This window comes from Diceros bicornis, chromosome 7, assembly GCF_020826845.1.
Source record: "Diceros bicornis minor isolate mBicDic1 chromosome 7, mDicBic1.mat.cur, whole genome shotgun sequence".
Classification (NCBI taxonomy): domain Eukaryota; kingdom Metazoa; phylum Chordata; class Mammalia; order Perissodactyla; family Rhinocerotidae; genus Diceros; species Diceros bicornis.
In genome coordinates, this window is record NC_080746.1 from 48,236,623 (window position 1) to 48,263,323 (window position 26,701).

At 36.2% G+C, this 26,701-nt stretch overlaps 1 protein-coding gene across 11 annotated transcripts in view; it reads left to right on the forward strand.

Annotated features, from left to right (window-relative positions):
- The window catches only part of DLG2 (discs large MAGUK scaffold protein 2), a 1,867,373-nt gene that overhangs the window by 1,330,839 nt on the left and 509,833 nt on the right, over nucleotides 1–26,701 (forward strand). For all 11 annotated transcript variants that reach the window (XM_058545485.1, XM_058545490.1, XM_058545494.1 and 8 more), the window contains one exon: nucleotides 5,660–5,829. In XM_058545485.1, coding sequence (XP_058401468.1) covers nucleotides 5,660–5,829 — 170 coding nt within the window. The remainder of the gene's footprint in view (nucleotides 1–5,659; nucleotides 5,830–26,701) is intronic.

The following is a 26,701-nucleotide window of genomic DNA, read 5'->3' on the forward strand; positions in this document are numbered from 1 at the left end:
TTGGAGTATCTTCTCAAATTCAAGAATGAATTGGATGACTAAGCCCCGGGAAGGACTTGGACTGAAGCACTACAGGGAGTCCAGGAGGATCCCTCCCTCTTTCTGAAGCACTTGCTTCTTTCCAAGTATCTGCTTTATTTCCTACCTTCTTGCAAATAAGCTTTTGCCATTTTGTAGTCAACATGGCAGAAAATGGCCCCCAATATGAAGCTCTCAAGCTTCTATTTCTTCTGTTCAGACAGAATCTCTGAATCTCATAGTTTCAATTTCAGATTCCCCAAAACAGGGACTAGCCAAGATTGGCAAGTGGTCCAAGACAAGCTGTATGGACTTGTCTCTCCTCTTGCAACCATGTGGATGCTTGTGGAGAAAAAACCCTGTAGATATTATGACATCAGCACTTATCTGATGCTTCCAAAACATTAGATCTTTTCCTTTTCTGGAAAACTGCTAAATTATGCTGATTTTTGTTGCTTTATTCTCAACTGTAATGGACTAAGAGCACACAATGAAATCAATGAAATAAATGGATTTTTTAAAGTGAGAAATTTCAACAAGGAGAAACCTTAGCTGCTGGTGGACTTGAAAGATCCCCAGTGAACATTTACATGTGCTTCATGAGAGAAGAGAGCAAACAGACATAATTAAGTAGATTTAGAAAAGGTCATAATGATTTGAAGCCATCTGGGTCAGCCTCTATTTGTGTGAGGGTATGTGTGTTGTATTGTTTTTTCCTTTTCTGTGTTTGCTAGCATAAAGCACCTGTCTTTTCTTAAATAAAGTTCTGAGTATCTATTATTTGTTCTTAAACTACCGTTAGTGATTCTAGGAATAAAAGAAAAATAAGACATTTTTGCTCACTTAACCTTGAGAGCTTTTCTAGTCTCATTCTAGTTCACATCAAATCTCTGGGGTTGTTCCTTTTATACAGATTCTAATTTTTTTAAGTGAGTGATTGTTCTGTTTAAGCGCATGCAGTATAATTCCTCAGCTAGTGTTTTCCGTTTTATAATGTATTGCTGCAGTTCATCTGGCACATTAGACGTTGATCAGGTTTCTCCATGATGTGGCCCTTTGGTCTGTAATTAATTTATCTGTTTGCCCAAAGAGAGTAGTCCTGAGTGGAGACAATAAGCCAATCAGGAGACATCCCTTAATAACCAATAGCTGCTGCAGAGTTAAGTTTCAAACTCTGTGACCTAAATCCTCCTTTCGAATCAAGCCTTGAGAGGGTCTGAGTGTGGCTGGGTGTGGTTAGATGTGTGGAGTGGGGTGAGGACAGAGTAGGCATGAGTTGGTGGGAATCCTGCCAAGTGTGCTGATCTTTAGAAGCTTTTGCCAAGGCTGCCATAGAGCTAGTTTGTATCAGAACAACTGACTGTTTTTTGGTGATAGGGGTGGGAGAAAATGAAAGGGGAATTAAGTTACAACCTATAAAACAAGACTTACTACAAGTCTTATTTTTATATTTTTCTTCCCCCAAATCCCATACATCACATCTCTTCCTCCCTTCTTCATAGAAAATTTCAAAAATCCTATCAGTATCTTGATTGTAAGTAGCTCTCTCTTCCTTTCTCTCCCTTTGGTATCTTTTCTCCTCCACTATAGTCTGTTCACATCCTTTCTTATGCAAATGGTTCTTGTTTCTTTTTCATGACTATAATACCTTACTGTTTGTCAGGCACTGTGCTAAGTATTTCGCATGCAGTATCTCACTTAATCCATACAGCATTCTTGTTCTCCCTATTTTCAGATGAAGGAACTGAGGCTTTGAGATGTTAAGTGACTTGCCCAAAGTCACACAGCTCCTGAGTTCTAAAGCTGGGACAAGATCCCGTTTGTATGTAGGTGTGGCCAAGGCTTCCAGGCCCGTGTTCTTAGGTTCTCTGCTGTGATATATGTCCATTATAGAACTTTTGTAAGAAACACAAAAGTAGAAATATGCTTTTTAAAACATCCATAATCTCTACATCCACAAAGAACCAGAGCTGAAACTTTATTATCTTTCCTTCCAGTATTTTTTAATGTATAATGAACAGGAGTTTTTAAGTTTTAAAACGAGCATTTGGTGACTATTTTTAATGAATTAACATCTTTAAAAAATGTATACAATCATAAATCTTATTTTAGAACAGAACATACTTTAATACCTGTGAAAGAGAGTAGATGTTACACGGTATTTTAAATTATTTCTTCAAAGTGGAACAAATAATTTGTTAGGTATTATTTGACTTTTCAATGATACTATCCTGTTCCAGAATACTTAATTGTTTAGCACAAAATTTAGTTGTGATTCTGTGGACACATTAATGATGAAATGTCCTTTTTGTTTCTAAGATAGTTTGGCAAGGAAATGTACTAGAATGTCCAAAGGAAATGAGACTAGGAGAAGATTAAAATTAACCTTTTAATTTCACGGGCAATTCTGGTCCACAAAAAGAATATTGTAGACTTATATCTGAAACAGCAAGCACTGAAAGATTGAATCACCAACTTAATTACATGGATAGAGTTGGGAGGAAATGTGCATGTAAATGGCTTTCTAATACCATGGCCCTGAAATAGGATGAAGGCTTCACTTTTTACTGGGGCAAAGTATTATTTGAATTTGAAGCTAGTGATATATTCATATGAATATGAATATATCACATATTTGAAATATGAATATTTCAAAATGAATACAAGTGGTGGCTTTACTCACAAAGGTTATCTACTGGTAGGGAAAGCAAATTAATTTTAAATAGCTACAACCCTCTGGCTGAATGCTATCTCACATGATTGGGAGATAGAGAAGCTGAGTGCCATAGTTTGGCTTGATATTCTTTTCCTTCTATTTTAAGAATTTGAATATAAACTTCTCCCTTCACACTCCCAATTTTTTTTTTTTTTTTTTTTAATTTTAAACAATCAACTCTGAGTAACTTCATGTGAGCATAGGCTCCAGAAAAAGACAAAATCAGGTTGGAATTATGTCCCTGCCCACCCCAACACTCTGACTTGTCAGTAAAATTTCATTGTCTGTGAAACAAGAATCAATGCTTCATAAACAGTTTAAGTACAAGTGAATAAGTGACATGACTAGAATGATGTGGCACATAGTAGGTCCTCTAAAAATTTCAATTTCCATCCTGTTCACTTTTCAACAAATCTTTGAACGCAGCATCTTTGACTCACCTATCAATAGCTGCAACTCTCAGATGTGTGGTATGTTACAATTTACACAAACATCCGTATGCATTATCTATCTGGTAACTCCTCTCACTAACTCTGGACATGCTTTCTCTCTTTTCATGGGAAACTGAAGTTCAAAGAGATGAAGTGACCTGACCGTGGTCACACAATGATACACAGCTGGGACTCAAATCCAAGTCCAGTGCTCTTCTCAGTGCACTAAAGCTGCCTACTTCATCCACATGTTCAGGGAAAACCATCTGATTTCTGCTGTAATTTCCTCACCCCAGCAATCGACAGTTAAGGATTCCACTGTATACAAAAGGAAAAAATTTAGTAGAGTTTGAATAGATATAGCATCCAGAATCTTTTTAATGTCAGCCACTCCCTTCTATGGAAAGCAGTGTTTTAAGATATGATTAGTATTCTGAGCATAGGGTGATGGTAAACATTATGTTTTTGCATTATCATGAGATGACAAAATTACCCACTCTCAAAGGACCAGCTGCTGCAGGGCGGCTGGCACCCATGATGCCTACATTCTCAAAACTATCTTAATTGGTAGTTTTCCGTGATGTTTTTTTTAGTCAGTCAGAGAGGAAATGTATGTGTAAACCTATTAAAGCCATAGCATCTGTTATAATGAAATGACATCGCGGAATCTTAGTAAGTGAAATGTTCCACCTCAGGATTTTGAGGCTAATCAGTGTTCTCACTGAGACAAGAGTTCCTGTAACTCAGCTCCTCAAACAGGTATAAAAAAATTATGGACAAAAATGACAGGAAAATTCTTCCCATACTTTTTGTCTAATATTTCCACTACCATGTTATAATTTTTAATTGATGTGCACAACATACATGAAACTGCTCATCACATAAGATGTATGTGGTCCTAAGAGTGAAGATCCCAAATTTTGGTATAGGAAGACCGGAGATCATATCCAATCTCTACCCAAATTGCTACCAGCTTTAGACAAAGAATTTAAGCACTTGGAAGAATTCCCGTTTCTATAGTGGATAATAAGTCTTATTCCACAAGATTATGGAAAGGATCCAATGGTTGAGAATATAAATCAACAAATTTCGTACTGCTACCAACCATAACCATTTATTAGGTGTTTATTACATACCAGAGTCTGTGCTAAGGACTTATATGTACATTATCTCATTTAATCTTCCCCAAAAGCCTTTTAGTAGGTATTACTATTATATCTATTTTATAGATGAGAATATAGAGACTGAGAGGTTAAGAAAATTGTCACTGTTTATAAATGTAGGAAATGGTGGGCCCAATAATTAAACTTAGATTTATTCTTTCATTCATTTAACAAACATTTGCTGAGGAACAGATCCCGTGAACAAAATCAGGCCCTGTTTGTAAGAAGGAAATGGGGAATAGAACATGACTAGAAGCAACTAGTCATGTTCACTTTACCCTGACCACTGTGTAGAGAATAGATTGAAAGTTGACAAGAGAGGGTCCAGGGAGAGTAGGCAGGAGGCTGTGGAAGTAATCCAGGTGAGAGATGATGTTGACTTCAACTAGGATGGTAGCAATCGAGATGAAGAAACCTGTGGGAACACTGGAGTGGATATGCAGAGTGAGGGAAAGAAATCTTTCCAGTCTTAAGCCCCATACTCTTAACCATTATTAATATTACCTCTAATTTTGATCAGGAATATAAAAAAGGTGTGAATTCCATGTCCACATAACTATAAACTACCTGGAAAAGTAAGATTATTCCTTCCAATAAGAAAATGGCAAAAATAAAAGTTTAATATAGAATTTATCATAATTCCTAGTTTTCAAAGTAAGTACTGAGGGTAAGAATTATCTGAGATTTTCTTTGAACTTTGTAAAATATGAACTTCAATATCTATAACATTGTGAGACAAATTTGAGGAAAAAACATTGGAAAATAATTTGCGATAAAGCTAACAGATTATTTTAATTGATCGAATCAGGTATTATTTTTTTCTTTCTACATTTTTATATTTTTTAGATTTTCTAAAATAGTTACATGTTACTTTTATAACTAGTAAATTAAGGACTCAAGAAAAATTAATCTATAAAGTTACATTTGCTATGGCTATATAGACCATGGTAGTAAGTTCTGAGAACCACTCAAATTGTTACCCTCAGTCAAACCAATTAAAGCCAATCAAGATCATGATGTAACTGACAGAGACCTTAAAATATGTGTCCTTCTAACTACACCATATGTGATGCAGTCCCAGTCAGAGTGGACCAGAGTTCAGGATGGGACCTGACCTACAGTAGGGTGGTCAACTTGGGAAGGCTGGGAAGGTTGAGGACTTCAAGGTTTTCTTGATTTCCTTCATTTGAAGTGTTCCTTCCAAATATAAACATTTTTAAATTGCTTATACTCTTTGCTTCCCCACATCTTAAGGTCAGATCATCATAATAATATTCTTTACGAAATCCTCCTAGCTACTCCTGACCTTTCCCTCTTTTCCTTTCTTTCAGGGTCAATGATTGTATCTTGCGGGTGAACGAGGTCGATGTGTCCGAGGTTTCCCACAGTAAAGCGGTAGAAGCTCTCAAAGAAGCGGGGTCTATCGTGCGGCTGTACGTCCGTAGAAGACGACCCATTTTGGAGACTGTTGTGGAAATCAAACTGTTCAAGGGGCCTAAAGGTAATAAAAACATAAATGGCTCACCATAAGACACCAGTGACAAATCATTTGGCTAAAATTTATGCCATAACCCACCTACGATATACTCTTTTCTTTTATCCTCTGGCATTTAGTGTTTACCAAGAGATTGAAATCCTGCAGTAGAGGTTTTTACAGAAGGTCAAAGAAATCGATACTCTAAATATGAACTCGGATAAAGAAAGGATAGACTTAACTAGGAATGTCCTTATAAACAATAATAACAACAACCATTTATATTTTTCCATAAATTTTTAATCTTGCTGAATCATCATGATTTGGCTGGCGTATTAATACTTTCTAATTTTTCAGATGTGAATGGTAACCTCTTCCATTTGGTAAAATAGTAATGTGAATAATAATGATTAAAATAGTCTATCCTGAAATAACAACTACCATAATTTTTATAACACTGTTGTAATTTTTTATTTTTTAATACTCTTATGAGTCATACCCAACAAGTACTACATAACATTTTATACTTGCAATAGTCAAAATAAGTTAAAATTTATTTTTTTGAAATGTTCACTAATCTCTTGAGGTAACTGCAGTTACCCTAGGGAGTCACATAAGCAGTGAGATGACTCATTATACTAATTTTTAAGAATAGTCCTTGGAGCTCTGCTCTTCAGAATGATGACATTTAATATTAGCTTAACAGTATATCAAATATTTTAGAAAAATCTCATAATTGGCTTAACAGTGTTTTAAATATTTTGGAAGATTAAGACTGAATAGTTACTATACTCTTAGTAAATCATGTCTCTTTCCCTTAAAATCTATTTAATCTCTAGTGTTATACAGGATTAAAAAAAATAATAAACACCTCTCTGGAAGGCAGTAGGGGGTGGTATTTAAGATCTCAGACCCAAGAGTCAGACAGGACTGAGTTTAAAAGCCTGGTTCAGCCACTTGCTAGTAGAGTGACCTTGATTGGACAAATCCCCTCATTATTAAATGGGGATCATAACAGTAGCATCTATTCCATTGGGTTTATGACAATTAAACATTTAACTAAAATCTGGCATGTGGTGAGCAGTGGGGCTTGCTGGTTAAGATTGCACACTCCAGAGCCAAAGTAGCTAGGCTGGAACCCTAGCTCTGCAGCTCATTAGCTGTTTGACCTTGGACAAGTTGCTTACCCTCTCTGAGCCTTAATTTTCTTATCTATGAAATGCAGCTAATGTTTGTATTTGCCCATAGAAATTGTGAGGATTAGATGGGTCAATTCACATAAAATGGTTAGAATAGTGGCTGGCACAAATTGATGTCCAACAAATATTAGCTATATATACATGTTATTTGTAGTATTCTTTGCTACATATGATTTCAACCTGTGCTACAATTGTTTGATAATGTAATAAAAATGCTCAAAGATCCCTCATGGGCTAAATTCAAATGCATTCAAGTCACAGAATTAAATCTGGAGGAAAAAAAAGAAAACAAGTAAAGCCTTTCCATACCACAATGTCTGGTGGTAGAAAAGACGTTGTATCTGACATGTTTACTAAAATTGTGTTTGCAAGGTGCTTTAAAGCTAAACAAAATGAGCATCACACTTTCTATTAAAAAGTTATACTATACCTACATAAATAATGTATAGATACTTCTACAATTCAATTAACAGCAATTATTCAGCACAGCCCTAAGGCAAATACTTGTTTTAGGTGCCCAGCAAAGTATTACCATCCATTAGCAGGACTCCTGCTAGCTCAGTCACTCCATGACCTCCAGCTGCTCAGCCGAGCACTTAAAGGTTCTAGGGAATCGATAGCCAAAACTCCTTAATTTTATCAGGAACACATTTTTTGGATCTATATTTTTGGTACTAAGGCTCCCTCTGGCTGGTTTAATTCAGTGTGAATTGTTTTCTCCTTTGAGCCAGGAGTGGGGCAGGAGTTGCCCTTGGACATGGAGAAGGGGAAGTGGGGACAGGTGAGCATTAATCGTCCAGGAATACCCAGGCAATAACCCAATGAAAGTACACAGCATATGCGTGATGGGCGTAGTCTACTGAGACAGGAGAACCCGGAAACGGTTAGAACTAACTTTACATCCCTGAAAGCAGGCTCCTGCCAAATCCCTGTAGAGGGGTGTGGGCCTGTGGATCCTTTTGGGATTAGGTTGTCAGTCATACTTTTTTGCACTGTCACCATACAAAGGTCACTGATGGGGATTTGTTTCTCTGTATAAAGCTTATTGATTTATAGGGAAATAAACTGTTTTAGTTATTGCTTAAATTCCTAATGCCTTTCCCAGTGCCTTGAACACAGGAAGTGCTGAATCAGAGTCAATTGAATGAATAGTTAAATTGGATTCTGCACTAAATCTGATGATACCTTGCCATCTTAACTTCACTTGGCACCTTAGAATTCTTTATTTTTGAATGATGATATATTAGAAAGAAATTTCTACCAACGTTTAGCTCATACCATGGAAATTCTTATGCACTGGGGATGATGAAGATGAATCAGATGTGATTCTGATGGGAGAATCAGGCAGTTCTAATGGGAGAGGGAGACATAAAGTCAACTAACTTTAAGGCAGGGCAGAAAGAAATCAGCTCTGTGATGGAACTTGAGCCATGATTCCAATTGGGCAAACAGGAAGAGGTGATTCATCTTAACCCAGAGAGCCTGAAGGCTCCAGAGAAGTTAAAATTTAACATGTGACCACAGGTCCTCATCTGCCCTTCCTTGAGCACGTGGGCGCTCTGTATAGTAGCATCAACACTCTAGCCAACTGGGCTAACTAGCCTCAATTATGTGTGTATAATACAGAGAACTGGATGTGTTCGTTAATTTAGTCCTTCAATGATTCAACAAATATTTATTAAGTGTTTATTATGTGCTCTGCACAGAGTCAAACAATGGGGATTCACAAAGAAAACAGAGATAGTTCTGGCTCAACGAGATTATAGTCTGATGTAGAAAACACCTATAATATAAATTGGGAAACATGCTATGAATGAACAAAATATTTTAAAGAGTACCAATTAAATAATGGGTCAAAGGAGACTTCTCTGAGGAAGTGCCACTTAAGCTAAACCTTATAAATAAAAATAGAAGTTAGCTGAATAAAGAGTGGAGGACAGCATTTGGATAGAAGTAAAAGCATGTGTATGTGAAGGCCCTAGCGTAGGATAAATCTTTATACCTCCTAGAAACTAAAAGAAGTCAGTTGTGACTGGGGTTTAATGACAGAATAATGAATGACATGAAATGATATTGTCAAGGTAACCAGGGGCCAGATCCTGCACAGCTTTCTTGACTGTATTTAAAGATTTATTATTTTATTTCAAGTGCAATGGGAAGCTATTGCAGAATTTTCAGTATGGGAGTGACAAGATCAAATTTATCATTTTCAGAAGATCATTTGGCTACTGTGAAGAAAATGCATTGAAGCAGGCAGGAGTGGGAGCAGAGATCACTTAGGGGTTGCTTGAAGAAGGAAGAGAAAGGGGGATGGATTCAAGCTATATGTTGGAGATATAACTGATGCCACTTATTGATAATCTGGATGTGGGGTATGTCCAAGGATGAGGCCCAGTGTTCTAACTGAGCAATTTAATGGATTAAGGTGCCGTTTGTGAGATGGGGAAGACTATGGAGGAAACCTTATAGGGAGATTAGGAATTCGCTTTTGGACGTGTTGGGAAGCCTGTGATGCATCTGAAAAGGAAATCTCAAGGAGGCAGAACTGGAAAACATCTGTCTGAAAACCATGTCAAGTCAATATTCTGAATTTTCTGAATATTTTGTCAAATTTCTGGAGTTGGGGAAATATCTGAATAATTGACTTTCTTACTTTTCCTCAATAATCTTTAATATAAATATCATGAATATGGCTACTTGACCTATTTCGAACAGTTATAAGCATTTACTAAATCTGTTTTATAGACATTCTTAATACCCGGACTGTTTTTTGGGGGGATTGTTTTTGGTTTTGTTTATTTGTTTTTACATGGGACAGGAGATAAACAGTGTTATTCCTTCTTGTCATATATATTCAATGTTAGGGGATTCCTTGGAAAAATAATTTGTGGTAGAATTAAATTTACAGTTTCCAATTCCATACCCTTATGTTTATTCCATCTGTTGTCAAATTACTAATTCTGAGATGACCTTTGATGTATGTGATTCCGTCTTTATAGCAGTACTAATCTTCCCAGTATTCAACAAGAATCATTTGACTGGCGATTTATGACCACGTATTTCAGTAATGAATGTTTGAGTAATATGCACTGCTGATTTAGAATGTCTTTTCTTAACAATATATGAAAATTTCCCTGACCTTACAGTTATAGATTTGATCTTTGCAAGCAGCTGGGGTGTCCGTGTGTAGGCAGTCAGTTGAGAAAAAAATGCGTAATCATGTATAGGAAGTAGTGATTAGGCAAATCCATTTAGACTTGCCAGGCCACCAAAAATATGCAAGGGAAAAATCCAAAGTGCACGTGTGGTTTCCCAGGAAATAGATTTACAATAAAAGTCTTTCTGGTGACTTTCCCAAGAACACTCTAAGTCATAATTTCTAAGGAGCTATATAATTAAACAGGTGTAGACTGTTTCTGTGGCCTAAGCCAAAGACGCCTAAACCTATATAAGAAATGAGGTGCCTTTTTTTGAGATGTTATTGTTGCTTAAGTATAGTATAGCTAGTTTAAGGCAAGGTTCTGAAATGAAATGTTAAGGCCATAACTTTATTAATATCCAAAGATAGACTTGCTTGTGGCTTTATTTTAGCCACCTTATTTTTTAATAAAAACTGAAAGAGTGGTAAAGTCTATCTAGCAAAACATTTCAGCAATTCTCCTCCATTATTTTTTAAAATGTTTTAAAACATCATCTGTTTCAATGTCTTCATAGAGACATATATATTTTTTTGTAGATATAGAGGTCTGGGACAGTTCGAACTAAAAATGCAATGAAGATTGTAGCTGTCAGCTTGGTACAAGATGTAAAAATAACTATAAAATACACTGACTGTAAAAGTCACTATACTCGTGGTGATTTATAACACGTATAATTCAATCATCAGAGAAGCCACATTTCTAGTGGTGAAGTTCCTAGACGTCTTGAAGTAGCTGTGGGACCTAGAGCAAGTGTCTTAAACTCTTTGTGCCTCACCTTCCTCATCTGCAAAATAGATATAGAGTATCTAGTTCATAAGGTTATTTTCAGGATAATGATGGTAAATATATGTTTATACTATTTGTACTCTTTTTATTATCACAATTGGCTAAAAGTTGCATAAAGAAAAGCAGCAAAGCACATACTCATTCCAGTGCTTTACAAGCACCTCCCATAATATTTTACACAATCTAGTCCTTTAGTAAGTATTAATATTTGTTGAATTAATGAACTGAAAGTGAATTAAAAGTTTTTAATATTCAGCAATTTCAAATGGAGTCAATATATGATTTTGTGCATTAACACAGATTTCTGCATGCTTATATACATAGATATAAAACATATATTGGTTAGCATGTGTATGTGCACATATGTCATATATGCAGCTGTGTTCTCTCTAGCTCTTTATAAATTTATTTCTAACGGGTCTGATGGGACATATGAATCGATGTTTTATGAAAATGTGCATATATGTTTACAGGTATATATTTTTCCTTAGTTTTCCTAGTTTGGGCATATATTTCAGTAGACTCCATGTGTAGAAATACCCCCAAGCATGTTGAAAACTGACATTATGATGTCTCCTTAGGGCCATCTTCCACCACATGCCCCTCACCAGTGCTATCTGCTCCTGTTTCGGATCTCTCTACTTATGTTAAAGATTGTTCTAGTCACCCACATTAAAAAGCTCAAAGTCCTTTTCTTTTGATTCTACTCTCTTTGCTGCCTTTATTACATTAAGCATCATGTCCTTTGGAAGCTACCTCCAACACAACTAGTCTCTTTAAAATCTCCACTGCCATTATTATGGTGTTCATATTTTTGTTATATCTCGTCTGATCTGCTGTAATAGACTCGATTGTCAATCCTTCCCTTCTATACCTACACACCTCTCCTAGACCAATCTTCCAAAAATGACATGACGTAACAGATTTATTGTCCAGCTTGGTTAAATAACAACTTGGCATGCATTTGATGTTACAGAGAATTTCTCAAATATCTAACAGCTCTATTAATTTTTCTTACTTGCTCAAAAGTCTCTGGTCTTCATTGCCACTGGATAAAAATCTAAATTTCTTAACATAGCATTTCACGCCCTCTATGATCACCCTCTCCTCCAGGGACAAAATTGAGTTTCGGCCTTCTCTTTTCTCTTCTCTCATTCATGCATCTCCTGGTCCAGGTAAGCTGGATTAGGTACAATTTCTGAAACACATGCCATACTCTCCTGCCTCTAGGCCTTTGCTCATCCCATTCTCACCTTTGGAATGCTTTTCCTTACCACTGTGACCACTACCTGTGAGTATTATATCCATCCCCCAAGAGCCATGCCAATTCAATTCTACCTCCTCCACAAAGCTATCACTAACTGCTCCAATCAGAAGCAATCTTTCACTTCTAAGAACTTCTAAAATGCTTTATTCCTTCCTCTTCTGTTCATTCTTTTGTTGCCAGGCCATCCAAGCAAGCCACAGGGTATAGAAAGGATAGCTATCAACAACCCAAATTAAGAAGATAAGCAAGCTGCATATTCTAACACTTAAGACACTGAGTTTATGTTCTCTACCCTGGCCTGTGCTAAATTTGAAGCATTTAATGAACATTTAAAAGGGAAGTACAAGTCCTAGGTTTAGTCTGTGACCAAATTCTGGGTAGTGAATGGAGAGAATTGGGGTGGAGAGATGGAGGAGAGTCCAAGACAGATCATGACCATCCCTGCAGTACGACAAGGGGAAAAAGGACTGTCCAGGATAGAAGCTGCCTCCCTTACTGCTGAGAGGAGTCCTTTATGAGGAAACTCTTGCATTGGCCTCTTTTTTCCACACCTTACAGAAACCATCTGTTCAAGAGATTGGGACAAAACAGTATGTGAAGCATCGAGCACTTGGTTTAATAGGCTGATTAATCAAAAACCAATTTCCAAATTATTGCAGATTTTTATTTTATTTTTTCTTAGTAGCTTACATGACAGATTTATTGTCCAGCTTGGTTAAATAAGAACTTGGCATGCATTTTATATTACAGACAGAGACTTTCTCAAATACCTAACTTGAATGAGGCTTACAGCTTGTCTGTATCTGCCTACTCAATGCCTTTCTCTAATCTCTCCTTGTTCCTCCGTCTGCTCCTTTCTCTTTCTGACACTAATGTGGCCAGAGTGAACTTTCTCAGATTTGATATGAGGACCTCATCTGACAGTTTTCAGAGATGGTCATTTGGTAAATTGACTGTTCTACGGCTTAATTTTTGGTATATAGGCCTAGACCTGCAGGTATTGAGCACACAATAAGTACTCAATGAACATTTGAATGAACTAAGATTTTAATCAAATTTAAATGCACCATCCTCACATGTAGTACAGAGATTGCCTGCACTGAAATTCTTCTTTTTATCCTCTCTGTCCATGAATAGCTTTGCTGACAGTGTTCTCTAACAAGTTGGACTACTATCACCGACCATGGTAACTTGGGAATGTTTAGGTTAACAAAGTTTTCAGTTGTCCAGAATTCAGTTGTTTATACCCGAGCAGTTCACCAGACTACTGGGTAAAAACTGAACACAAAGGTTATGCAGCTGTTTTGATTCCTGGCATCCAACCATTCAGTGCATCAAGGGACGCCATACTCCATTCCCCGCTTTCTTGCCATGGGGTAAATTATAATGTGTATTCATTTTTTAATACATGCACAAATGTGTCTCTGAATGCAAGGCACAGTTTACTCTTTATCCAAGTCCGTGTCCCTGGCTCTGAGTTCTAAGCGGTAGGTAAACATATTGGTGGTGAAGGGCCATGCTGAATAATGGTTGGACTCTTAATAAGCACAAATGGCAAATTCAGCTGTTTGGCGTGAGGTCTCAAAACACTATGTTTTCCTTTTAGTTGCTAAAATTTTTTGAGTCCTTTTGAATTACCAAAATTGTTCCCTTGAGTACAGAGGAAGATTTGCTTGAGTGATTGTGTAGTGCAACCTTTTATTGAAATATAATATTTAGGGTCAAAAAGAAAACATCTATTTGTGTTAAGCCAGGGAAATAGTCTTCCTGGAAATAAATTGTGGGTAAATCATCATTCTCTGTCCTCCTAAAGAACAAATCATTTTTTTAAATTGGACAAAGGACAACACATTTGATGAATTCTCATTGTTCCTCAGCACTTTCTGTAGAATTTCTTGAATATGTACATGGTTAGTTTCTGATTGTTTCTGGAGAAAAGATATGTGCTTGTGGATTGGAAAGCTCTTTCTCTAAGCTAATATTTGGTGAGTCTTCCTAATGATATCTGTAAAAAGCTCTCTCATGAGACCTTGTAGCAAATGTTTTATTCATGAAACAACAAACTACAAATATTGTCACTGTAATCCCCACTGTTCTGTACATTGTAACTTTATAGGAGAGTAAAACAATTGATTACGTTTGCTAAATCCTTTTGGAAATTAAGGAATGATGCCACTCCTCTCATTTGCTCTTTGAGGCTAACATGTGGTCATTGTTTCTTTTCTTGGTTTACTTCTTTGCTGTTTAAAGACAGCTCATAATTTTTAACAGAATTTATCATCAATGGCTTCTAGAACAAATCTTTAAAATCAAAATTAATTTTACCATGAAAACTTTGGATTAAAAAAATGCATTGTACTAGATGTAGTCTTGGCTTTTTTGCCATTCAAAAGTTTTATAATTCACACAGCACTGTTTACCTAGCTGTGAATATTTGCTGAGGTAAATATTTATCTATATAGCATCTTTAAAAGTTTTAAAATGAAATGTGTTGCCATGGTAAACACCATGACTATGAATCCTTCCAATTTATGATCAGCAGCAAAGCAATTTCATGAAAAGATGTTAGGGTTTGGACAGCACCTAAGTTTAAACTCTTACTTTACTTAACTGTTAAATGGGCACATTAAGTAGCTGCCTTGGTTATTGTGAAGATTTAATGAGACACCTGGTACATCTCAGTGCCCAATAAATTTTAAGTGTTCCTCTTCCTTGTTTACTTTTTAAAGAAGCAATAAATATTTTACTTCAAAAACATGTATTAAGCCAGGCAGTTCTAAGTGCTAAATCAAAGGGACAACAATAAATAAAGAAGTTTTGGCTTTTCTCCAAGTACCTTCTTAGAACACTGGCATTCACCTAGACTGAAATAATGCAGTCCTCCTCTGCTGGCTGGCACTGGCTTCATGCTAAATTCACCGTGGTTCCACAACTAAATCCATTTTGGTTCCTCAACTCATCAACCAATGTACATTAAATTCTTCTCCTTCTATGGAACATTGAGATCCAATAAAATTAAAGATTGCAGTATTTTTTAGTCATGGACCGTGACACCGAATGGCATTAGCTGTTAGTCAAAAGCCTTGTACTACCTAGACTTTGTCTCTGAGCATAATTCAGTTGTAGCTAGATACCTTGGACACTTTATCTCTTACAGAAAAGTTAATGGGAAAGATTAAATAAAATCTCTTTTTTAATATCCATAAAGAAAGCCAACCTAGTGATTTTTAAACATGGAATATGCTATGGGTTAGCCAGTTATGAGATCCAACCAAGAATCCACTGAAAGTTGGAAATTTGCACAATAAAGATGATATTAAGAAAGGTTGAAAATTATCAATTAAGGCTTAAAAGAGAGCAGTTAGAAAGAAGGAAAAGTAAAAATAATGAAGGAAACAAACTAGGCACATTTTTCTAGGCAAGTCAGTGCCTAATAGTCATGAGTGAAGAAAACATATATAATTTGCTCAGTATAGGTCATTAGTCTTGGGAAGAAAGTTCTATAGTTGCTTCCCAAGAACCTAAAAACATTCGTTGAATATTTGTGAGTCATCGAGTCATATGAGAAAATTTAGCTTTCATAGATCCATTCATTTGAATAAACTGAATGTGGTACCAGTTTTTAAAAATCATAATAATTTTGATGTGCAGGAATTCTTAGGTGTCAAACATTCTAATCTCCAAAAATACACAGATTCACTCATATATTTAGCAAAACAGTAATTGAACACCTTCTGAGTATGTAACTAAAAGTTGGCGATAGAGACATGGTATGCCCTCAGGGGAGATTAGTGGTCCTAGTATAGTGTTTGAAACACTAGGTAATTACAGTGCCACCAGATTAATATATACATAGGCTTTTACAAAGAAGCCTTAACCAAGACTTGAACTTCTGTTTTAATGCTGTGGGAAGAAACAGCTTTCCAACACTGGTGATAGCTGTTCGCTTGGGATACTGCTCCAGTCATTGGATTTTTTTTTTTCCCTATAATTGAGCTGAGCTGGAATTCCTTTGAAATCATCCATTAATCTTATTTCTGCCATCTCCAGCTATGATGGAAAACTCTTCCTAGGAGAGCCCTTCATACTTTGTAGGCCACTATCAAGTCTCCTCTCAGGCCTCTCTCCTTTAGACTAAGGACCCTCAGTTTGTTAACCATTCTTGATACATCATGATTTTCAGACCCTTTATTTTACTGTTTCTATCCTTTGAATTTTCTTAAGTTTGGCAACATCCCACCTAAATAACAATACACAGAATTGTATATAGAGATCCCTTGATGTGCTTGTAAGTACAGACCATGTTGAATAGAGTTCCATATGTGAGCTTCATACTCTGTTTATTTAATCTAATATAAAATTGTGTTAGCTTTGTTTCTAAGACTCTTTTCGTTGGTTCATATCAGGATGACAGACAGTTAAATACTTCCTATGAACTACTGGCTATCAGATATATTGCATTCTATTTTAGAATAATTTATTTTTAATGTAAATTTATAAATTTATATTTATCTCTATTAAATATAATATTGTTGGTCTGGACCAAGCATCCAGAGCTGTTGATATCATTCTTAATGGTACTTCAACTGTTCCTCATATTAGCCACCCTTTCCTCATTCGTGTCAATTATAGGTGACCTGAAAGTAAATACATGGATAGATGGAATTCTTAGATAACAGGATGGAATTTGGCAGAGACACATGCTGCCCAGCACACATAAATATGAAAGTGAATTCCACAGATATAAGGAAAGAATGGGTATAAAAAAATAGAAAGATAAAGATAAAAATAATGGCTATGGGTAAAGTTTTCTACTTTGCCTATAGTAGTATATACAAAGCAGAATGTATATGCTACTAAAGAACTGGTTTCCAGTTTATGAGAGCAGATTAATCTTATCTGCTCACAGAAATTCTCTCCTTCAATAACTCACAAAATGAGCAAAACATAAGGAAAATCAGTAATAATAACAACAACAAATGTTTGCCACCAATGATCAAAGAAGGAATGAAGCACAACTTAAGGCAATACACTTAAGAAACTGTGACAAAGGAAAGAAACAGGGGGCCGGCCCCACTGAAACAGGGGGCCGGCCCCATGGCTTAACGGTTAAGTGCACGCGCTCTGCTGCTGGCGGCCCGGGTTCGGATCCCGGGCACACACGGACGCACCGCTTCTCCAGCCATGCTGAGGCCGCGTCCCTCATACAGCAACTAGAAGGATGTGCAACTATGACATACAACTATCTACTGGGGCTTTGGGGAGAAAAAAGGAGGAGGATTGGCAATAGATGTTAGCTCAGGGCCGGTCTTCCTCAGCAAAAAAAGAGGAGGATTAGCATGGATGTTAGCTCAGGGCTGATCTTCCTCACGAAAAAAAAAAAAAAAAGGAAAGAAATAGTGACAGACAGGCTAAGAAAGGATCAGATGCTTCCCCACTCCCATTCTCCCCCTGAAACTATGTTGGTTGTGGACAAAATCCTGAGACTTCTCGCTGATACCAGTAAATCTGAAGAAGAGTACACTGAGCTGGTGGCCTTATCTTTTTCAAAGAGTAGTTCAAACTTGCTCTTGGGAGAATCTAAAGTGGGGAAAGTGGGCAGTAATCCTGATATTCTCTGATGAAACTTAAGGTTCTATAGCTGAATTAGAGAAATTACCCAACTAGATGCACCTTGGTACAGAATCTCAAAAGACAGCAAAATTTGGGTATTCTAAGAAAAATGGCACACTTGACTACAGCCTCTACTGAGCTCTCCCCCAACTCCTTCCCCAGCTACTGGCTCAGGTGCAGAAAGTGATTAGAACACAAAATATACAGACCCCTCACTGTAACTCAGAAGGAAAAACAAAATGATTATAGGCACAATGGAGAAGGGTAAACTAGTCATATATACTATATCAGAGCAAATAGAGTGTCTGATTGAGCTGTCCAAGCATGAACATGATGGAAAAATTTTAATAACTCTGTAAACATACCACAGTCAAAACCAAAAAGAAGCATCATCATTGTGAGCTAATTTTTTAGCACTCACTATGTGTTAGGCACTGTTCTAAGTGTTTTATATGTATATCTCTTTTAGTCCTTGTAAGAATCTCCATGAAATACTTTTATTACATATGCAGATATAGAGGTTCAGTAACTTGCCTGAAATCTCACAAATGGTGACAGAGCTCGATACAAATGCCTGGCTCCACAACTCGTGCTATTAACCCTATGTGATCTTGGTCCTTATAACCTGCAAATAAAAGAAACAAAAAAGACAAATAGCTCAACCTGTAATTCAAAGAACAGAAGGAAATTATTCATGATTCACACTATAGAACAACTTAAATTTAATAAAACAAGTGCTGGAAAAAAAAATGATAAAACTGTAGACTGAGCTGCAAAGAAAAATTGCAGATCTAATAAATTCAATAAAGGGCCTAAACTACGTCTTTACAGAACTAATGAATATATTATGAATGGTAAGAAAAAAATAGGTGTTACTGAAATTTGTGACAAAGAGCAAAGTTTGAGATAATCATGGTGAGCACAAACTTAAAAAACTAAGTAAGGAAAGAATATCTTAAAGCCACACTAAACAGGAGATACAGTTTTGATAAAAACTGCTGGTGGCCCAAGGTGTCTAGACCCACCCAAGGGTTCAAAAAATATATCGTCAGCCATGCAACCTTTCTTAAATTATGTCTTAAAATCACAGCTGTGACCTACATTGTTTAAAACATAAGTTTGATTATGAATTGAAAAAGTGAAAAAGTATCTTTATTTGTGATGATAATCCAAAAGACGCTATCCAAAACTTATTTAAAACGATCAAACCATTCAGTAAGGTAGCTAGGTATAAAATTAATGTGCCGAAATCAATAGCATATAAATATATGCACATATATAAACACAGTAACCAATTAAAAGATATAATGGAGGAAAATATATCATTTACAATAGCAACAAAAATAATAAACACTTAAGAGTAAACTTTTTGATAAAAATTTGGGATTTATACAAAGGTAACTTTAAAATGCTGCTAACAGATATACAAGGTGGAACACTGTTATACATAATTGTGAAGAAAGATGCAATATCAAAAAAAGTCAGTTTTGAATTTTTCACAAAATTTAAAGCAAAAATACTAATGAAAAGAATTTTAAACAAAAAAACATTCTAAAGTTCATATAAAATTAATAGGCAAGAATAGCTAAGAAAATTCAGAAAAAGCATAATAATGAGATAGGTCTAGGCCTACTAGATATTGAAATGTATTATAAAGATATGATAATTAAAAAGTGAAAAGAAATATCAAAGCAAAAGATAAAATCCAAAAATAGACAAGACACATAAAGAAATTTAGTATATGATACAGGTGGCATTTTGAATAACGGGGAAAAGACGGATTGATTAATAAGTCATATTGGGAAAACTGTATCTATCTTTAAAAAAAAATTTGTATTCATTCATTAAAAGAAAGTGAAAAAGAAAGCCACAGAGTGAAGATTTTCCCTATAAATCTAACATACCTTGTATGATGCTCAACCTTACTCATAATGAAAGAATTCCAAATTAAAAGTATAATATTCCAGTTTTTACCTGTCAAACTGTCCCCATTCAAAAACTGTGACAATGCACTGTGTTGGCAGGTGTGGTAAAAGAGGGTCTCTCGCATATTGCTGGTGGAGTGTAAACTGCTCCATCATTTTGGAGGCAGTGTAAAAGTACCTCTAACTTTTTAAATGCTCAAAACATTTGGTATAGTGATTCTACTTCTAGGAATTCATCCTACAAATTAACTTGCATATGTGTGAAATAAAGTTAATTGCAACAATGTCTCTAGTATCAAAAAAAAAAAAAAGGCAAACAACCTAAATGACAAAAGGAGAATTGCTATAAAAATTTCAATACATCCATATAATATAATGCTATACAGCGGGAAAAAAAAAAATTAGGAGCTCTGTATGTACTCATATGGAACAAAATCCCATGTATGTTGATAAACCACATACATGGTGCAGGCAAATGCATAATATTTTATCATTTGTGTAAAAGAGAAATAAATATAAACAATATGCTGCTATATACGAGGCTATATCTAGAAAAATAACTGGTAACAGTGGTTGCCTCAGACACAGAAAATGTGTGGGAGGAAAACTGACTTTTTTACCACACACTCTGTACTATTTGGATTTTCTATCACATACATATATTACATATTTTAAAATAACAAAAAAATAATTTTTAAGGAAAACAGAAAGTTTACAAATGGAAGGATGAATAAAGATACAGGAAGGGAAATAGGGTTGGCAATATTAATACCAGCAAAATCGAATTCATAGTTTTTTTTTTTAACAAAAGGTGCTCATTTATTTTCTGGTTATAAAAAGTAAAAAGCACGACGTACAATGAAATGATAACCAGACATAGCATTAACGTTTACATTTATAAAACTAACAGTGTTAAAAACGCATGAAGAAGTGGAACAAAACTCTTTGATATATACCTCACTTGATATATACCTTGAAAGATGTTTGATTAGGAAGAGAAGTGCTGAGTGAATTCAGCTCAATTCATTCAACAAACGTTTAGTTTAATATCTCTCACACGGGCCAGGGAATATAGAAATGAGTAAGACATTCCTCTCTCCTTTAGTGTCTATGATACAGTTATTTGAGCTTTTAAAAGTACAATCCTTCAATCAGAACAGTCGTGAACTATAATTTTTCACATTTAAATCAGTTATGCTGTATAAACAGTCTGAACAGTCTCACTTGAACCAAGACAGATCAAAACTATTGCTTTCCCTGTCTGTCAAGCTTACTCTTCTCTCAGAAAAAGAAACTAAACTTTTTTTGATGGATCTTGTCTTCAGAAACTTCAACTGTTTTTTTTTTTTTTTTGATACTCTATCCTTTCCCAGGTGTTTGCACTTTGATTTTCTGGTGAATTGAAGCAGTGTGTGGTTCTTTTTTTAAGAGAGATGTTAGAACAAAAGGTGCATAATTTTCAAAAGTCTTACTGTTATGCTTAAATTTAAAATAAAATTGATAATTTTCTTGTTTGTTTAACAGGAAGCTAACCTTTTGAGACTCTGCATTTACATTAGCTAATAAAAGAATATTTTAGGTCTACTATCACATGGATTTCTTCACTGCTCTAAATAGCACAGCAGTGTAGTCATTTGCTTATTTGTCATACACATTTCTGCCCTAGATTGTTACAGCAACAAGCATTTCAGATGGCCCCAGCAAGATTGGTAGTCATCATTTCCTGAGGGCTCCATTAGATCAGACTTCAGAAGGGTTATACTTTGGATGAGTGCTTGGAATCCAAATATGACAGTTGAGTGTTTGGCACCTCACCAACTGGTTGATGAAACTGAATTGCTCCCTTCTAAATCTTTCCTTCAGCACTTGGAAATTAGTTTCTATTCATTCACGGAAGGCACCATGACCCACTCTATGAGAAATCATTCTTGGTTACTTCATTCATTAACTTAGTTGTTATAGTTCCTTGTTATTGTAATTCACAACTTTTAAAACTTTTAGCTGAAACTTTCTCTTGGAACTTTTCTCAAGAAAACTCTTGCAATTTAAGAATACTTGAGAAAAACAAAAATCATTCTGGACATTAGTTGTAAATTCAATACAATCTCTCAGGAATAACACATAACTGTTAAGAATAGTACCAGGGAAAATGGAATAATTGTGAAAAGCTGCAGCTTTGCTCCTGCCATTTGTATTCATGATGCCTTTGAATATCATTAACAAGATTAGATGGGACATCTGTTGGAGTGGAACATTTGATCTATTAGACAATGTTTTAAAAAACGATTTGAGGCTTCTGGCTTCTTTTTTCTACCTTGGTTCTCAAGTCCTAGCAATAACATTTCATTTTCATGAAGGATATCAGATATTTTTCCAGGAAAAAGCTACTTCGGTTTTCCAATAACATGCTCTGAAAATTTATCTGTGAAGATTTACAAGAATATAAGTTTAGAGAAGAAAATTATAGAGGTTTTTAAAACATTTTCTTTCTTTAACCTCTAAGGCCTAAAGTTCCCCAGAATTCAGTGCTGGTCCCTTCTTATTTCTCTCATTACTTTTCCTCCTAGGTCATCCCATCTGCTCCTATGGCTTTAAATTCCATCCCTATACTACGTATTTGATATAGTTATCCTCATGCTATGTATCTAATAGGCATTTAAAGATTAATATATACAAAACGCGACTTTTAATTTTATTTTCAAAAACCAGCTCTTCCTTGAGTCTTTCCTAGCCCATTAAATGGTACCCAGTTGCTTAGGACAAAAACATTAGGAGTTATCTTCGATTTCTCTTTCTTACTCATATCCTACATCCAATTCATTAGCAAATCCTGTCAACTCTATCCTCAAAATAAATTTTAAATCAAGTCACTTTTCACCAACTCAGCTCTTGCTGCTGTAATCCAAACCACCAAAACCTCTTGCCCAGATTACTGTAATCATATTCAAACTAGTCTCTGTTTCCATTTTGCCTCTTCTACAATCTGTTCTCCACACAATAGCCAGAGTGATTTTTTAAAAACATAACTCAGGTTATATCCACTCAACCCTCTACTTCAAACTATCCGCTAGCTTCCTTTCCTACTTGATCAAAACGCAGGGCCTTATCATAATCTACAAGCCCTGGCTACCTCTTTGATTTCATCTCCTTCATCCCATGAAACTTCAGTCATACTGGCTTTCTTGCTGTTTCTTCAAAGTTCTAAGTACGTTTCTGCCTAGGACCTTTGTACCTGTTGTTCTTTCTGCCTGGAACACTTCTCCCCTGATGTCCACATGGGTTTTTCCTTTACTTTGTTCAGGGCTTTATTTTTCTTCATAGCAGGTATCACCACCAGGCATTATATGAAGAATTTATCCATTTGTTTATGTTAGAATCTAAGCCCCAGGATGGCAGAAAACTCTGTTTTGTTCATTGCTGTTCCCCCAGGCACCTACAACAGCAGCTCTCAGAGTAACTGCTTAATAAATGTTTGTTGAATAAATGAGAAAAATACTTAGAGTCATAATACAAAAGAATTCTGTCCATCTAGAAGGCAGAACTAGGGAGAGTGGATATTATTGGGTAGCAGACCTTGCCTGAATGAGAAGAAAAGCTTGAGAACAATGAGAACTACCTAATGCTAGAGCACGGGGCCTTGTAATGAGCATGATGGGCTCTTTGTTACCACAGGATTCAGGCAGAGACAGGAAGGGTCCTGTTCTAGGGAGAAGATCCAATTGGGTCATCTCTTAAGCCCTGTTCACCTATAAGAGCCTATGTTGGAGGGTGGGAGGCAGAGAAAGAAGAGCTTGCATTTCATTAGTTAGAGAATATGAGCATGAGGCAATTTATTCACGGATAAAATCACTTTAGAAAGCTCCGCAAAATGATATGATCTCCCACCTTAGCCACGCTCCATTCCAGGATGCCGCACAGGCCTGTCACTGTATCTCTGAGGAGCCTTTCGGATTTATGGAGGGCACTGAGCCTCTAACCCTTTTGCTGCTCTCTGGCTACTTGCTGTTTTGTGTTAGATGGTGGAGATAGCCCAATAGGTACACATCTACCTGCTCTTGCGTTCTAACATTTGGGTGACAAAGCTTCCCAGAACCCCATTGCTCTTCCAACCTACATTGTATTGAGGAAAGACTGACCCCCGTCTAGGTTTTCATTCCATAAAGGACTTAGTGAAAGTTATTATGGTGTGAAATACTCAGTGGAAATTCAAGGAAGAGCTTTAAAATTATTCAAAAATTTGTGTTAAATTTTTGGAAGAATTTGTTAGTGGAAAGAGGGAGCAGAGAAATAATATATATCAAGCACCGACTGTGCACTAAATATTTAGATCTTCGTCATTCATTGAGCTCCAGTGCTGAGTGAAGTATTTCATATGTATTCATACCTAGTTTGTTGAATGAACTGGATTTAACAAGGTAAAAGCAGAAACTAACTTTATTTTTTCTCTATCAGCCCTCCCACAAACCCCTCTAGGGATAAATTCATGCCTGCTTTTGATACAATCTCAGGCAGGTCATTTATAATAATAATTAAAAGTCTACTCCAACCTACAATCCAATAACTTTAACACAGTTAAATGTAAAATAAAAATGCTGAGTTCTTATCTGATTTAAAATGTCTCCCTCTCCCCAGCTCCGTCTTACTTTAGACCAAAAAGTCTGCAATGATTTGCTTCTTTGCTCTACATCGTTGCTTCCTATCTGTGTTTTTTTTTCATTGTTCTGGAACAGAGCAGGCAATCATCAGAAAAGGACATGGTTTTACAGGGTGAGATATTTGTAATCTGGTTTCAATAACCTTAGGATGGCACATGTGTAATCTCAGGTGCTTTATCCTTCCCGGGGCTTTTGTGGGTTCTCTGAGCTCCTCCTGCTGGCAAACTCAAGACTGAGGTTCTCTGGATGGAAGCAAGATTTCCTCTGGATGGCCATGTTTAACTTGCTCTCTCAGCCCTGGGTGTCCAGTAGTCCACTCGTCTATTGAGATGCAGGCAGTCCTCTTGAATAGAGTCCCTTCATTGAGGAAACCTGACCAGCTTCCCATCTCTGGACCCACATCTAGTCCTTGGGAAATAAGCACATTTTCCTATTGTCCATGGAATCTCAGCTCCCTCCCGTTACAGCACCCAATCTTCACTCTGGCCCCAGGTGGAGCAACTCTAGCTACAATTATTCACTTTATATTTTTTTAGGTGGAGGCAACTATGCAGATTTTTGACCCTCACAATCCAGAGACATGTCAAGAGCTCTGAGTTAACCCAGAGAGAGCCCATCTCTCTACACTTAAGTTGAGGGGAACTCATCCCTAAGACTGACTCAACCAGATTGGGATTGCCCACTTTTCAAGTTTTATGTGGATAGTCTAACACATTAATTTTGAATGTGGAAATACTTTTGGAGTTCTTCCAAAACAATAGGATGAGTTGTTCTTAAGATTCTATTTCATGTTAATTTTTTCTTCCAAACAATCCTGTAAGGTAGATACTATTATTGCCCTATTTAATAATTTAATAAACTAAATCTCAGAAAGTTTAAATTATTTACCCAAGATCACACCACTGACATTGGTAAGTGTAAAAGACATCATCTCGTTCTCTCAACACTTATTTTTTTGGTGAAGACAGAAAGTAAACTAATATGCAAGGAAACAAATGCTTACATGTTCATACATACATGCATACAAATTATTAAGTGCTGTGAAGGATAAGAACAGTGAGCAATGATAGAAATTAATAGGGAGGTCAGAGAGGGCCTTTTCAAGAGGTGATCATTAAACTGAGTCATTAAGTATAAGATTTCCTTAAGTATATAGTAGTTTCCTTATGAGGCGTAAGAAAAGAGCACTCCAGGCAGAAAGATTAGCAGATGCAAAATGTAGAAAAGAACTTGGTAGGTGAAGAGCAGAACAATGGCCAGAAGATAGCGAGTGTGGGAAAAGTTGCATAGGCCTGGTTGGACAGGTAAGCGTGGGTCAGAAGACTTGAGTGAGAGTGCTAGGAGGTAAAAGCCTTTGCTCCCCTCCACCTTGTTGTACTGTAATGTAAGCCACAAGATCAACCTCACCCTCATTCCTTAAATCTTGTGACACCCCTACCTTGCTGTTCCTACCATTTCCCTCCCTCTGTATTGTGTCTTCTCTTTCTAGGCCTCTTCATGCCACCGTACTTTCATACATCCATGTAGCTTACCCCACAAAGCAGGCTCTCGTTTCGATTTCTCCTGGAAATCCTCTGGTTAAATTTAACAAATAGAAAAAAATTCTGATCTTAACTATGTTGTTTCGTTTTGATTTTCTCTCCTTTCTAATTCAACCCTCTCCTCCCCTCTCTTCCCTTTGAAACTTGCTGTCAAAATGAGAGTGCTTACCCATAGAATCTTAGTTTGCAACCACCTACCAACATACCAACCAACCTACAGCTAAAATGCCATGTGAATGGCAAACAGACCAGTTGCATGGTTTTTACATATTTGCTTCTGATGCTGCTAGGCTGGAAGGGCTGTATCTTTTCTGTTGCCTCTCAATCTGAGCTAAAAATGAATAAGGACCTTTCGTATGTTTCTAAGATTTTTAACTACAGTCCAGAGAGTTTGATTCATTTTTAGCATTTGAGAAAAGTTAGAAATACAGATCTTTCTCATAACTTGAGATCTCTAAAATTCTTCCCTTTGTAGAAAAGCATGCGCTGTCACATAGAAGTTGAAAGCACAGTTAAGCTTCAGTTTTCTCTTTTATAAACAGAGACAACAGAATCTACCTTATTTAGTGGTTTGTTGTGAAGATTAAATAAACTAACTGTTGCTCAATCTTTGTCTTTATTACTGTTATTAACAAATAGCACAATGATTTGGGGGACCTTTTAACATAATGGCTAAGAAAGTGTTATCAGTTAATATCCTTTAGAAAAATGAT